Here is a 15,193-nt window from a genome sequence, read left to right on the forward strand (position 1 = left end):
CCATGATACCTTTCTGTTGTATTTTAATAGCGCAAGAGCCTTTCTATATTAGTCTATATTTGGCATTTGGATTTACCCTTCTTGTCAGCAACAAAAATGTTATAACTGAATGAAAACTATACACTTTTTCAGTGAGGCTGCCCTACATGACAGTTTTCTTCACCCACCCCCGTTTTTTGCAGCCTCTATAATAGTAATGGATTAGCAGAGACGTGCACCATCCAAGTCAATCCCTACTTGGTGTAGATCTGTAGATACGATTATATATATATATATATATATATATATATATATATATATATATATATATATATATATATATATACATACACCCACACCATCAGAGATAATGTCTTTGGAGGTCATTTGGTCCTCAGGTGCATACTATGCTGTTTCCACTGGCACAATGCTGTGTCAGTGCCTCTGTAAAAGCAGGAGGCTTCAATGTGCTGATGCGGTATAGAGCTCATTTGTTTTATGGCTCACCCTTCACGGCAGCGCATTTCTTTTCATATTGACTGAGCTCTATTTATATTGACTGAGCTCTATTTATATTGAATAAAAATATATGTAACTATATATATATATATTCATGATAATTTAATGATGGAATGTGCTTTCTTCCAAACTTCAGTGTAATTCAATGAACAGATTCAAGGACATCTGAAGAGCTTTCCAAATCTTAGTAGTTCTCAAAAGTAAACTACACAGTTAATTAGAAAACAGCACAGAACCTTTAGTTGTCTGGTTCACCCCTCCATAGGTCATGCAAGTTGTGTTTTCAATAAATAAAATAATGTAATAGACACTTATACATCTAATTGCCAGACTGTTCTGTTGTCCTTTAAAGATTTAGACCCCAATCCATTGAGCTCCAGTTCATTTTACATGCACTTTTTGATGGCTACTGACACATTTGCTACAATGTCCCAATGATGATTTTGGTGGTATTATTCACAACCTCTTCATCTGACCTCACGCTCACTCAACATAAACTTGTGCCCCCCTCGTTGTTACCCAGGATTTATTCTACCAGTTTGTGTAAATCTGTGTGTGATATGTTCAAAAACACACAAACAACATAGCTAATACCTGCCTTTTTTGTGTCTCTCAGCATTTCCTTCATGGACTATACTGTTTTTTTTTCTTTTTACTTTACTTGGATAAATAACCACCCAATATATTTTTGTTCCAAGTCCCGATTACATAAATACATTGTCAGTGTTTCCGAAGTAAACTGCTAAGACAATAGGAGCCATAACCTTTTGCAATAGGTTAAAATAACGATTGTTTAGACCATTATTTAGTTCCACATGGCACCCGTTGCCTGGCAACGTTGCGTCAACCTCCTTTTCCAAAACACAGTACGGTGAGGTTATTGTTGTCGGTTTAAAACCTCGAAGTTGCCTCTTGGTCTGGAAAGAAAACGTAAGTCGTGGTTCATTTTTGAGATAGTAATTAGAGAGCTTGCCATATGCCTGTTTTGTAAGCTTAATCTGTCGACAGTGCTACTGAGGAGTGGCATAGTAGCATAACTAGCTAGCTAGCTTTATGGGTTCACAGAGTTGAACGCATTGAACCGTTGGACACCCATCTCTCATCAATATTGCTCCTCTTTAGGCCATAATATGGGAAAGAAGTCGAGGAACGAGAGGGAAACGCCAATCAAGGAAACGGTGAGTGACGAATGTTTCTTTAGGTCTGTGAAGGTTCTCACCTAATGTTTCTTTAGGTGTTGGCAAAACCTAATTAATGCATTTTTGAACCTTTGACAAGGTTTAATTCATGTCCACTGAAACACATCCATACCATGAACACAGCCTACTGTACATCCCGGGAACATATCAATTAGAAAGCATGCACAACTCTCTGATTGGAACTACTACTATGGAACTTGATTCATTGGGGCTTGGCATCAAAGGTCATTAAGGTTGATATACAAGCAGGTATTTGTGTCAACAAATCATGATTATTCTAACTACACAAAAAATAATGAATGAAATTTGAATTTGCTTTAGTACATATCAAATGCTCTGATTGACACATCAAAAACATTGACTGATAGTAAATATTATATTTGTGATGAGGTAAGAATGATCAGTTTCATGTGTGGTGAAACATCCCCTTAACCAGTGGATAATAACACTAACACTAACTAACTTCAGACACTAACAGTCTGGAGAAAGCTAAAGAGGGAGTGTGAAACTCAAAGGGAAAAAATAGATGTCATGCTCAAAAGTGTGTCCATTTGCCACTACAATAAAAAAGTCTTTGACTTCATTCTAGATGATGAAGTTTTCTGATGTTCTGATGATAAAAATGTACTTTGAAATTGTGGCTTGGTCTTTAGTAGGCCTTGGGCACAAAATTGTTTGAAAACGGCATCAGGATATCATATGCATGTACATGTTCTCAGGTTGTTGCCTGTTGGTACATGCTGGGCATTGAGATATGTCCTGTCTCATTGTCCTAGAAGTATGAAAGTCAAAAAGACAGACCTGACTTTATACATGTTCTATATTTCAGTTATTTATTTTATATTTTGCAAACACTCCTTCTCCCTGTTGACTCTCACAGTTTGAGCCGCTACCCCTTGAGAGCAAAGCCCCAGCAACAGTAGTGCTGCTGTTGAACTCCCCAGAGGAGGACATTTTAATCAAAGCGTGTGAAGCGATCCAGACATTTGCAGAGAAAGGTATGGTAGGGTACCCACCGCTAACCCTTCCACATATTATTGATTGTTTTTATTTCTATGGGCAACCTTGCAGCTGAATAGCAGAAAATCCTGTCTTAATTTTGCTTTCAGGCTGATGTTTTGTAATGGTGTATTTTTTTGATATGCATTTTTTAAATCCAGAAATTGCAACATTTGCAATTCACTTCATCACCATCTGCCTAATTTTCCTGTTCACTGTCTCCCCCTGTTGTTAGGAGATGAGAACAAGGTTTCTCTGCTGGGACTTGGGGCATTAGCGCCTCTCTGCCAACTCATTACTCACAACAACAAGCTGGTCAGACGCAATGCCTTCATGGCCTTGGGCATCATGGCCACCAATGGTGCGTCAGACCAGTTACGTCATTGATGCAGATTCGACTGCAGTGGACTTGGTAGCTTACAAGCTCATGCGACAGTCTTGATTCTACAAATGACCCTTTAGTTTACCGGCCATCTATGTGTTTGTCAGGAATTTGCATCTGTTAATCTACCAGATGTTGGATTCCCTGTTCTGTTGATTTAACAATGAGCAAGGTGCTAGCCTTACTGAGTAACTGAGTAGTGTCTCTTGTTTAAATCTGAAAGGTGATGTAAGGACTGCGTTGAAAAAATTAGATGCCATTCCATCAATTATTGAAAAACTATCACTCGAAGGTGAGTAATAGATATTAGAAGATTAAGATATATTTTGATCACTAAAGGAAACAGTGTCACTTTGTATAAGTTGCATACAATCAAAATAGAGCACATGTGTTTACTTATGGCAGTAGGCAGTATTTCTGTGATCAATCCTTATTTATTTCTGTTTCTTTTCATATAATCAAATTCCATTTTTGTTCAAGATGATACAGTTGTCCACGAGTTTGCAACACTGTGCCTGGCTTCTTTGTCAGAGGATTTCCTCTGTAAGGCCCAGATCTTTGACAACAAGGGGCTGCCAACTCTAATTCAGCTGCTGTCTAGTTCTGACCCAGATGTCAAGAAGAATTCACTAGAGACCATCTCCAACCTAGTACAGGTGACCCAAAGTCATCAGGCTTTAGGATGTAATTTTATGTAAAAATTATAAGGATTTTCACTGTGAAAAATTAATGTGATGTTTTATAGTCCTAAAAGACGATAAAGTTGTCTTCACATACCGTATTTACTGAACCCCTGAACTTTTCTAGATATAACATTACAGGGGTACATGTGACAGTGCAGATGTTTAATGCTGTAGAATGTGTTTAACTTGTCAGCTCTGCAAGGGAAAGTATTTATTGTGTCCAATTTCATCTATGTGATAATAGTGCAGGTAATAACTCTGGTGTCAGTGGTCACACTGTGTTCTGCCTCCCTCCTGCTCTACTAAGGCAGCACTGCTGCCAAACCTAAAGTATTTCTTAGCAATGAGAATGCAGTTAATGCGAACTGTTTCCTGCTGTGCGCTACGTGTGAGAAAGAGCAACTTCACAAAGTCCTGACCTATTTCTCCCAACATTTACAGATTTCATGAGTGAAAACAGCTTCAAATTTGCTCCTAGGATTGTTGAAAAAAATGCTTTCAACATTTCTGTGAACCTTTTGCAACCTTTGCTGTTTTGTCCCCATGAAGGACTACAAAAGCCGACTGGTGGTACACGAATTAGGTGGGATCCCTCCACTTCTGCAGCTCTTAAATTCGGAATTCCCTGTCATTCAGCATTTGGCTTTAAAGACGTTGCAACATGTCACTACTGACAGAGATGCAAACAAGACCTTCAGGGACAAGCAGGGATTTGAGAAGCTTATGGGTATCCTGAATAATGTGGTAGGTATATGGTTTAGGTAATATATGTCTTTATTCTGCTGGTTTGTGTTAATAAGAATAAAATAATAGAGAATCCTTTAAAATCTGTGTCCTCTGGACCTATCTTTTTATTTCTCACAGAACTTCAGTGACCTACATGCTGAGGCCTTACATGTCCTGGCTAACTGCTTGAGTGACAGTGAAAGTGTCCAACTCATTCACAAGAGTGGAGGACTGACCAAGTTGATGGAATTTGTCCTCACTCCCAGTGTGCCTGAAATCCGGTCAGGTGTTATTAAATGCATCACCAGGGTGGCTCAGAGCTGTAAGCACAGAAGGCAATTAGAGACAACAGATTTCTTTCAACTTTCCCACATAATTTACTCTATTTTATTTATTCTGTTATGTGTGTATGTATGCGGGTGCTTGCCTGTGTGTTTAGCTGAGAGCTGCAAAGTGCTTCACGAGCAGGATGTGGAGACCGTTCTTGTTGAGCTTCTGTCCTTGGAGAACATTGGTGTGATGACGTCTGCCTGTCAGGCTGTGGCTGCCTTGACCTTTCACCTAAACAGCAAAGAACGCTTCAGAGAACTTGGCACGTACATCTTCACCAAGCCACCCTGAGATTAGGTGCAGTCAGCACAACAAAGTGTAATTGAGTTGGATTCCTTTGTGTTTCAGGTTGTATCAGTGTCCTGGTTCAACTGCTGAGCAGGGAGAGTTTGGCACTGAGAGAGGCGGCAACCCAGGCCCTCTCTAACCTCACTCATAACAGCGAGTCAAATGCCTTGTGAGTAACGAAGGACTTTGATGTCTTACCTATACCTCATTGTTTTTGTACAGATATATGCACTTTTTTTAACAATTCAAAATGTATGGAATTATGTATAAAAACATCTACAAAGAACAAGGCAGTTTAAAGACACAGAATAAGGCATATGAGACAATTTGTATGATAAGTTACTGGGTAGTATTTATTTGTCAGACATCCAGTACACACTGTCTGGTTCATATCGATCATTCAGATGTGCTAGGACACCCCTGTCCCCAAGAAGACAAAGTATTGGTGACCTGGGCAAATCATACTTCAACCCTTGGCCCATATAATCCCAAACATCTCTCAGAAAAGGAAGAAGTTCTGAAAATTCCCATAATGCATGCACATAAGTGCCCGTTTTTGTCTTTTATGTCCAGCATGAAGCATCCAAATATGATTTTTTTGTAAACTTCTAGACCCTTTCAGTTGTTTTCCCATTATTAGCTACATAAAATCTGAATGACTTCAGGGATTTAAAGGTGTGTGTTCTACTCTGGACTAGAATGCTGTCCTCCCCTTTTTTCATAAAAATAAGACACGGAATCTCTTTACTTCTTTTCCATTGTCTTCTCCAATCTTGTCTTATACATTTTTTTTTCCAGACAAGTCTTCTTCGAACTCTCGAACCCACGCATTGTATGCTTGGAAATAATATGCTTTAACAACGTATAAATTTGTAAAACTACAGTAATTGTCAGCCGTCTAACTTTTCATTAAACCTCCCTCCCTGTTTATTGTATTTTCCAGTGAAGTGTATGAGGAAGGTGGCGACAAGCTCCTCATACAGCAGCTGTATCAAAGCTGTCCAAAGATAGTGGCCAATTCTGCTGCCACACTTTGCAACATGGCAGAACATGAGATCATCCGCTGTAGCATCTTGTCACATGGAGCCATACAGGCTCTGTTGGAACCCTTGAAATCTACAGTTACACAAGTCCTGGTAAACACTGCACGTTGCCTGGCAGTGCTGGCCAGTGATGAAGAAGCTAGGACAGAGGTTGGTGTTTATGTGACCTCAGAATGCTGGCTTGTTCTCATGTTCAGTAATAATAAATAATGATCATTGTTTTTAATCATTGCTGTAAACTTTACTCAAGACAGCAGGATTATTGTAAACAGCATTCGGTTTCACTTTGTGATACTACATTTGAAATTCTTTCACTAAATAACTAATACTCAACCCAAGCTAGTCAGAGTTGGAGGTCTTCAGCTTCTGGTCAATCTACTGCAGTCTCACTCCAAGGAGGTGCTTCACATTGCATGCTTGGCAGTGAATGTCTGTGCCAGTGATGAGCCAACTGCTGTGGAGATGTGCAAATTTGGGTAAGACGTGATAGATAACACTGTCATTAGAGCATGACTGATGTGTCACCAAATAAATGACTGGCGAGTAAAATAAATGCAATATCTGCAGATATTGCTTAATGTGATCCCCTAAATAACCAACAGATGGCAGTGCAAGACAATATTAGATGTGACTACATGTGCCTTTGTTCATTTGTCCATTTTTATATTTATTAGTAATGACAGAATATTTTTCTTTTCTTTCTTTCTTTTGGTCTATGCTTGTTGTTTCTATCTGTGTCTCAGAGCCCTGGAAATACTTCAGGAAATCAACCAGTCAAAGACCCGTAGGAACAGTTTCAGTGAGTTGGCTGTGAACAGCCTACTTAACTCCAACTTGTCTTTTAAATACAGCCTGACAAGTTCTTTGGCCTCCACTGACATCATCACCTGTGGCTTCTACGATGCTGGAAAGGTATGCTGTCAGAAGTCCTTTCAAGGACTTTTTAATGCAATCTTATTAACATAGCATTAGTTGGTTGTTGTTTTTTTGTTATTGGCAGTCTTTCACAAGAATGCAGCATGACTTTTCACATAATAATTAAAATGCAACTCTTGTGTTTTCCCTCAGGCTCGCCCTGGTCAGAGGATGCTGACTTTAGAGGAACTGTCCAAGCAACCGGTTAACCAGCGGCAAGCCATTATTTTTGTCAACAAAGCAACAGTATTGCCAGAGTACGAATCTAATATTAGAGTATGGTTTGATAGTTTAAAAGGAGAAATATAAACTACATTATTTTAATGCTTGTGCTTAAAAGACACCAATTGTTTTAAGAAGCATGCTTTATTATTACATTCTTTTAGTTTAGATAGATGTTTCGAGGACAAATGGAAGGTATACTGTATGTAATAGCCCTCTAAACAGTTACAGCTGACTCCTCCCACCTGGTAATAAAAGTAAATTAACCAGAACAATTACAGAAATTGACTGGGACCATTAGGTTCCTGCACTAGAAGTCACAACATGTTGTTTGCTCAGAAAATTTATTGTGGCTGTTAGATTACAATCACCCTCCCCTTCTCTGCTCCAGTCCTGTGCTCTATTCTTCCTTCGTTCCCTTTCCTCCTCCCATTCTCCCCCACTATGCCTGTAGCATAATTAGTGTGGCAGTGTACGGTAGCCCTTCTTTAGGGTGGCGACACACTCAGAGGGCTTCTTGTGATTCAAATAATGGACTTCTGAGCTTGCACCCAAAATCACAAATGTGCAAAAGCACAAAGAGACATGCAATACCCATGCGTGTTCACTGAGCCACATAAAGCATGCACGCAATGAAAAAACACATCTTAGATGTTTAAGGCTGTATATGCATGCACTGTTTAATGCTTTCAGCATTTTCATAAATTAACTTTGGAAAAGAGAGCAGTACCCCCTTCAGGGTACCTCTGTTCAGCCCTTCACCCCTCCCAGACCCCCATTCCACCAGCATGAATTTACACGTAACACTTCAGGCATTCTTAAACAGCCTGTTATGTAACTGATTCCTGGTCTCATCCATAGCTTCTGCATGAGCCAAATTTCAAAGCAAAAGGCCTCATGATTGAATTTATTTTCTGACTTATTCTTCTGTGTTCCTATAAACCAATTAACGGATGTTTTTTGTTAGCAGGGAGACAGTAGATGTGCCAGAAGAGACACAGAACAAGCCATCAGAGTCAGACGGCAGAGTCAGAGGAGAGCGTAAAACACCAAAGTGAGTGTGTTTGCTAAGTAGTACAACAAGTAATACCACTAACATCAGAGGTTCTGGAGACAAAAAATCTTTTTTGTCCAAACCCTTTTTGGCCACAGCTATGATTATTATTGTTATTATGATGATTATTATACATTGACACTCTTTTTGACACATGCTAAACAGGAAGTTGTGCCAAAAATGATCCCATTTCAAGACAGTATTAAAAGATGCTACCTTTTCCTACATGAAAATGTAGCTACATAAATGCTGCATGCTAAAAAAAATCATGGAGAGAGGCAGAATATCAAACAAAAATCCAGAAAAAAATAATTTCATACAAGTTATAAATTGATTTGCAAGTTATTGAGTGAAATAGATATTATATCCCCAAGACAAACCTGATTTAGTTCTTGGCAATGTCCCTTAAGCCCAAGTTTTCCTGTAGCCTTGGCAGAAAAACAGTCACAAAGAGTAATGGTTCCACAATATATGTGCAAAGATTTATAAAATACAGTGCTGTGTGTTCATATAAACCATTTTGTTGATGTCCTTTGGTTGCAGGGTGACAGTAGATGTGCGAGAAGAAACACAGAGCAAGCCATCAGAGTCAGAAAGCAGAGTTAAAGGAGACCGTAAGACACCAAAGTGAGTGTGCTTGTTAATGTGGAGGCTCAACATAAGCAGTACCACTAACATTGAGCACGAAATGTGAAATGAATTAAAAGAGGTCATAAAGGTGGAATTTTAAGTACCGGTAGTGATTTTCTTTCCTTGTAAGATACTGACAGAATTCTTTTCTAATTTACTCTTTTTTTGTACAGGAAGAAGAAGGAAGAGGAACAGAAAGATTATGGCCTCATGTACTCTATTATTATTATTATTATTATTACTAAAGTTTGTGTGTGTTCAAATACATCCCTGTGCTGTATTCATATACCTTTTATGGAAACTGTCTAAACATTTTAGAGATGATAACAATCTCTGACGCATGCTAAAGACGATATAGTGCCAAAAACATTGACATTTAAAAAAATATTGAAAGATCTTGCGTTAGTGATAATGATTAGATCTTGTAATGATATGTTCTCTTGATTATATGTATATAAAATCAGATAACATGAAGGAGATCGTTAGACACTAAAAAGATTGTGCCTGTTAATATGAAGGATGAGCATAAAGCAGTGTCACTAACATGGATCCTGTGATGTGAAATGTGTGATAGAGTTCACAAAGGTGGAATATTAAGTAGTGATTTTCTTTCTTATTTTAACGCACTGACTCCCCTGATTTCTTTTCTAATTTATTGTTTCTTCAGGAAGAAGAAGGAAGAAAAACAGAAAGATTATCTTCAGCCTGAGTCTCCTGTAGAGAAACCACGGGGAATGATGGAGGATGTCTCATTGCAGATTCTAATAAAAATTGCCAAAGAATACATCTTTCCACTGAATGATGAAAAAGAGCAGTGTGAATCCTTAGCCAGGTAACGTATTCATGCAGAAACTGGCATGCAAAGAGAGAGCGAAGTAACTTATCAGCAGCTATTGTTTAAAACAAATCTCTGGAGTCATGGAAACACATTAAAATGACATTTACACACCAACTCTTAAAATGTCAGGAGAGCTGACTAAAAATGACAGCAGTGGTATGCAATGCAGACACTCTGCTAACACACTGAAATACAATACCCTGAGAGATCAGAATGGAAAACAAAGACTTTATTTTAAAGGTTTCTGCATTTTCTTTGGTTGGGTTTGCTCTTATTTTCAGGCTGGTGAGCGAAGCCATGGGGGGAGCAGTGGAGAAGGAAAAGATGCACGAGTTTTCTTGGATTCTGCACCTCAGTGAGCTGAAGATTCAACTTCAGTCTAATGTTATTCCCATTGGTTTCATCAAAAAGGGAATCTATTATCACAGGGCACTCCTGTTCAAGGTACAGATTCTTTACCCGCATGGTAGCATTAGCATGAGCGGCTATGTTCATCATCTTTCCTAATATTTTTTATTCCTGACCAACATGTTTTGACATCCCAATTTAAGCTCTGTCTCTTTAAGGTCTTCTCCATAATATTTGTTCCTCAGCCTATTTCTCAGTCTGACATTCTTCTGTCTCCTCTTTTAGTCACTGGCTGATTGCATTGGACTGAGCTGCACACTTGTTAGGGGAGACTACAACCGTGCTTGGAATGAGGTTCTCCTTTTCAGTAGAAATTCCTCCAACAAGCTGCACTCTTCACAGCCCTGCCGCTACATAGTAGACCTTGTGCACCAACCTGGAAACCTGTTTCCAGTCAATAGCCCAGCTGCAGTCCAATATCAAACTATATAATCAGTACTGTATTGTTTAAATACCACAGAAGGTAACGCTTTGACGTTATATTTTGTCTGATGTGCATCAACCGATTTATATGTAATGTGTGTTTATGTGTACATGATGTGTGCATGGCGGACCTCATCAGTTGACTATTTTTTTTTCTACATATGCATAAGGAAAGCAAAATCGTGTCTATTGTGGTGTTTCTCTATTAAACACAGTGATTCAACCTTTGTACTTCAGCATGGGTCCAACATGGTGAAGCAGTGTTTTTGCCAACGTGCAAGCTGTAGTTGTTTAGAAAGTTAATGCTTCAGCTGGAGAATTGAAAATATCTCTTACAGCTTCATGGCACCATCACCAGCCTGGAGCTTTGGATCCATGCTTTCATGTTTTTGAACCTACCAGAAAGATTTCATAGTAGAAATTTATACTCACCAGACCAGGCATCGTTTTTCCAATTTTATAATTGTCCAATTTTGGTGAGCCTGTGTGAACTGTAGATGTACATTCCTGTTCTGCATCTGCTCCTGTATCCCATCTGCTCCAGGGTCTGAAGTGTTTTGTATTCAGAGATGCTCTTCTGCATGCCTTGGCTGTATGAGTGGGTATTGGAGTTACTGTTACCTTCCTATCAGCTTGAAGCAGTCTGGTCATTCTCCTCTGACCTCTGGCATCATAAAGCATTTTCACCCAAAGAACTGCTGCACACTGGATATTTTCTTTGTTTGTGCTATTGTCTGTAAACACTAGAGATGGTTTTTGGGGAAAATCCCAGTAGATCAGCAGTTTCTGAAATACTCATACCAGCCCATCTGGCACCAACAACTAAGGCAATGTGATTTTAGGCACTTAAATCACATTTCTTCTTTTCTTTCTTCTTTCTTATGCTCAATTTGAACTTCAGCAGGTTGTTTTGATCATGTATTTGATCATGAGTAGTTACCATCTGATAACTCATCCGATTTTTGCCTTAAGGAACAGTTGAACAGGTTATTATTATTATTGGTTGTGTGATCGTGGCTCAAGAGTTGGGAGTTTGCCTTGTAATCGGAAGGTTGCCGGTTTGAGCCCTGGCTTGGACAGTCTCGGTCATTGTGTCCTTGGGCAAGATACTTCACCCGTTGCCAGTGTCCGCCAGCCTCGCCTCTGTCAGTGCGCCCCAGGGTGGCTGTAACTACAATGTAGCTTGCCATCACCAGTGTGTGAATGGGTGGATGACTGAATGTGTTAAGCGCTTTGGAGTCCTTAGGGACTATACAAGTACAGGCCTTTTACCATTTATTATTATTAATAATAACAATAACAATTAGTATTCAAATAGACACCTGCAAAGATGGTTGTGAACAGCAGATAGATGTGGCAATCCCAGCGGACACCAGTACTAGGAAGAAATGGCACAACTGACATCACAAACTAAGGCTGAAGGAACAACTGGAGCAGGTGTGAAAGGAAAAGGCTAAAGTAGTCACAGTGGAAATGGAAACACTAAGTGTTGTAATCCCAAAACCGGAAGAGTAGCTCCAACAGATACCAAGCACAACATCAGAGGTCTTTGTGCCGAAGAGTGCAGTCCAGGAGCAACCACGATATTGTGCAGAACCTTCAAAGTCCCCTCAAGTGGACCCGAGCCTGAGGATTGTATTTATACCACCTCTCAGGAGATGAGGTGGAGATTTTATATACATGTGTATATGGACTTTGTGTAATAGACTGGCAAATAGCCAATATTAGCTATTAACTAAAGCAAAGCATACAGGAACAGGTTAAATAAATAACAATAAATGCTAGAGAAATCCTTTCATGTTTCATGTCTCTAAAAGAATTAAATAAATAAATAAATATGGCTTACCTATTTGAATGTCATATTTTTAAATCAACAAATATCTCTGTATCAGTCTTAAAAAAAATCTAAAATCTAATCTTAGATTTTTTTTATTTTAATTTTTTGATCCACTCCCATTCAGCAGCGCTTACTGCGCTCTTTGCACAGTGCTGGCAATAAAATACGACTGAACTCCATCCACTTTGACCTTTGTAGCTTCAGTTGTGTTTTGTGACCGTGTAACCCCGCTAACAGCCCGGATAAGCCGAGCGAGGACCAGCCCAAACTCGCCGCGGCGTGAAAAATCTCGATGGGGCAAGTTTGCTTGGCTCCACTGAAAGCTGCACTTTAGTCGCACTTGACTCCACTGGAGCAAACATGTCTCGTTTCGTCCGCCGGATTGTCGCTGTTGCCTCTCAACACGCCACAGCCAGAGCTGCAGAGTTACCGAGGAGGATCCCCGGCATAATCCGTCCCGTGTCCACATGTCAAGGTACCGTGAGCGAACTTCTGATTTATATCAGCGCTGTACTTGAGCTGCAGCTCGCTGCACCATCATGCACGAATGTTTACTATTAGAGGTTCTACATCTCTGTTTGAAAGAGTATTTCAGAAGTTAAGTGGAAATTCTTTGAGATTAGAATGTTTATATTTTAGTCTTAGTTATTCTTTAAGAATATATTTCCAAGCAGCCTCACTTTCTCAGCTTTAAAGTTTTCAGAGTCTGTATTATTAATGGTAATGTGATCAGATAAGAAAATGCATGAATTACAGGAAACTCTGCCACAAATGTGGCTTTAATGATTCACTGTCTCTCTCTCTCTCACACACACACACGCACGCTCACGCACAAAACATGTGGTTTGTTTTAAATATGCATATCTAAAATGTGTGACCTTTGCTCTGTGCAGGCCTGCAGTCCCTCACACGTTACAGTGAGACTACAGACTGGCATAAAAAACTGACCCCAGAGCAGTATGTAGTCACCAGAGAGAAAGGAACTGAGGAGGTGAGTCCAGTGTATGAAAAAAAACAAAAAACAATATAATTATTATGTAACCTAATGCCAAAGAAGCTTTGTGTTCAGAATTAATAAGTGGAAGGTTACACATGCACATAAGCACACCAGCAGAGTGACATACATTATCTCATCAACAGCAGCACATTCTCAGGTGGACTTTGATCTGCTCTGTATCACAACGACACACTTTTACTACATTATGAATTAAATACAGCCCGAAAAATGAAACGCAGAGATATTTCATCTTGTTATAACAGGACTAAGGACAAGTCATTGTATACACTTGCAAAACCAGGGTGCTGAAGAACACACAGGTAGTGAAATGAGCTGTATTTCTGCTCCTTACATTGTGATCTGGTGTGTGTGTGTGTGTGTGTATTTGTGGATGTTTTCAGCCCTTTAGTGGGATCTACCTGAACCATTTTGAAATGGGGATGTATCACTGTGTCTGCTGTGACGCTCCACTCTTCAGGTAATACATCTAACCAGTAAAGGGGTATGCACATTTTCTGGACTGGACCATAATCTTTTATTAAAACTCTGAAAAATGAGGGCTTACTGGTATAAGATGATTTTGCTGTTTGCTCATTTTTAAAAAAAAATCAGCAGATGTTTACTAAATTCTTCCTTCCTCTCTTCATAGCTCCGAGGCTAAGTACAACTCCGGGACAGGCTGGCCAGCATTCAATGAGGCTCACGGGACATGGGAGGGTGATGAAAGCCACACCTCCATCATTCGGCGCCCTGACAACAGCCTGGGCAGCCCTGGGACAGAAGTCCTTTGTAAAAATGTGAGTTGTGCTAGGAACCAAAAGAAGCCAAGGTTTCATTCAGTTTAGCTGTGATACTTGTTGTTTGTGCTATAAAGCAGAGGTTAAAGTAAAAAAAAAAAAAGTGCACAAACGTCTGACTTTTTTGTGTTTCTGTATCTGGGTCACACAGTGCGATGCCCACCTTGGCCACGTGTTTGATGATGGACCAGACCCAACAGGACAGCGCTTCTGCATCAACAGTGTTGCCCTCACATTTAAAACCAGAGAAAACGACAAACCTGATGAGGATGAGTGTAACTGATGGACTCTTCATCAAAACATTAAAAAAAAAACAGGACCAGTTTAAAGAACTTCCCTTTTGTTTTTTGTGGGGGGGTTTAAAGTGAAAAGCTATGTGATGTGAAGTGGGATGAATTGTGGGTTAAACTGGAGGTGAATTGAAACCAGTTTTATATTGCATATATTAATGGATATATGGACTGGAGAGATGTCTACACAGGACAGGACTACAGGACTCACAGTAAATCATTTTTCTTCTCCAATAATCTTTTTTCTGTTCTCTCTTCGTCACTGGTGTTTACTGTTTACTAATGTTTGTTAAGTATTTTGCCTTAACTGTCATCTGAATGAAGGTCTTCTCATATGAGCCACTTGGAACATATGTGTAGGATATGTGAAGCCATTAATGCCAAATTTTTTAAAAAGTGTTTTTAACAGCATTGTAATGTTTAGCATATTTTCATATCTGGAAAAAACAGTCAAAAAATTGTTGTTCTGCAGGATTGCAAAAACATTGCTGTGTTTTTGGTTTGTAATCTGAAGTTGCGTGTACATATCCAGCTGAAGTCTTTGATCGCAATCACGCAAACATGACCGATCCTTCCCCCCCCCCCCAATAAATTCACGTCTAAATCCGGCGCTGTGCTGCGATGACCCCCGATG

General features: G+C 39.5%; 2 protein-coding genes across 7 annotated transcripts; both read left to right on the forward strand.

Moving 5' to 3' along the window:
* The first annotated feature begins 1,301 nt into the window (after positions 1 to 1,301).
* armc3 (armadillo repeat containing 3) lies at positions 1,302 to 10,874 on the forward strand. Of its 6 annotated transcripts, none has more exons than XM_085468606.1 (20): positions 1,302 to 1,428; positions 1,621 to 1,676; positions 2,578 to 2,695; positions 2,932 to 3,057; positions 3,302 to 3,370; positions 3,559 to 3,734; positions 4,311 to 4,505; positions 4,626 to 4,809; positions 4,927 to 5,079; positions 5,166 to 5,274; positions 6,049 to 6,298; positions 6,488 to 6,624; positions 6,892 to 7,060; positions 7,217 to 7,320; positions 8,256 to 8,339; positions 8,883 to 8,966; positions 9,143 to 9,181; positions 9,637 to 9,801; positions 10,089 to 10,251; positions 10,441 to 10,874. In XM_085468606.1, the coding sequence occupies exons 2-20, from the start codon at positions 1,629 to 1,631 to the stop codon at positions 10,645 to 10,647; spliced, it is 2,580 nt and encodes an 859-aa protein (XP_085324732.1). In that variant the 5' UTR covers positions 1,302 to 1,428; positions 1,621 to 1,628; the 3' UTR covers positions 10,648 to 10,874. The 6 variants fall into 6 exon arrangements, with proteins under 6 accessions (XP_085324732.1, XP_085324735.1, XP_085324734.1 ...); XM_085468609.1 differs by having other exon boundaries at positions 6,533 to 6,624; positions 8,253 to 8,339; XM_085468605.1 differs by having other exon boundaries at positions 1,303 to 1,428; positions 8,253 to 8,339.
* A 1,648-nt stretch (positions 10,875 to 12,522) lies between these two features.
* Positions 12,523 to 15,189, forward strand: msrb2 (methionine sulfoxide reductase B2). Its single transcript, XM_085468612.1, has 5 exons — positions 12,523 to 12,950; positions 13,369 to 13,466; positions 13,874 to 13,950; positions 14,122 to 14,269; positions 14,421 to 15,189. The coding sequence occupies exons 1-5, from the start codon at positions 12,836 to 12,838 to the stop codon at positions 14,550 to 14,552; spliced, it is 570 nt and encodes a 189-aa protein (XP_085324738.1). The 5' UTR covers positions 12,523 to 12,835; the 3' UTR covers positions 14,553 to 15,189.
* The last annotated feature ends 4 nt before the right edge of the window (positions 15,190 to 15,193 follow it).

The sequence above is a fragment of the Copadichromis virginalis genome, linkage group LG9, assembly GCF_057382275.1.
Source record: "Copadichromis virginalis isolate Kocher_CV1m ecotype Utaka linkage group LG9, C_Virginalis_male_GT1.1, whole genome shotgun sequence".
NCBI classification, from domain to species: Eukaryota; Metazoa; Chordata; class Actinopteri; order Cichliformes; family Cichlidae; genus Copadichromis; species Copadichromis virginalis.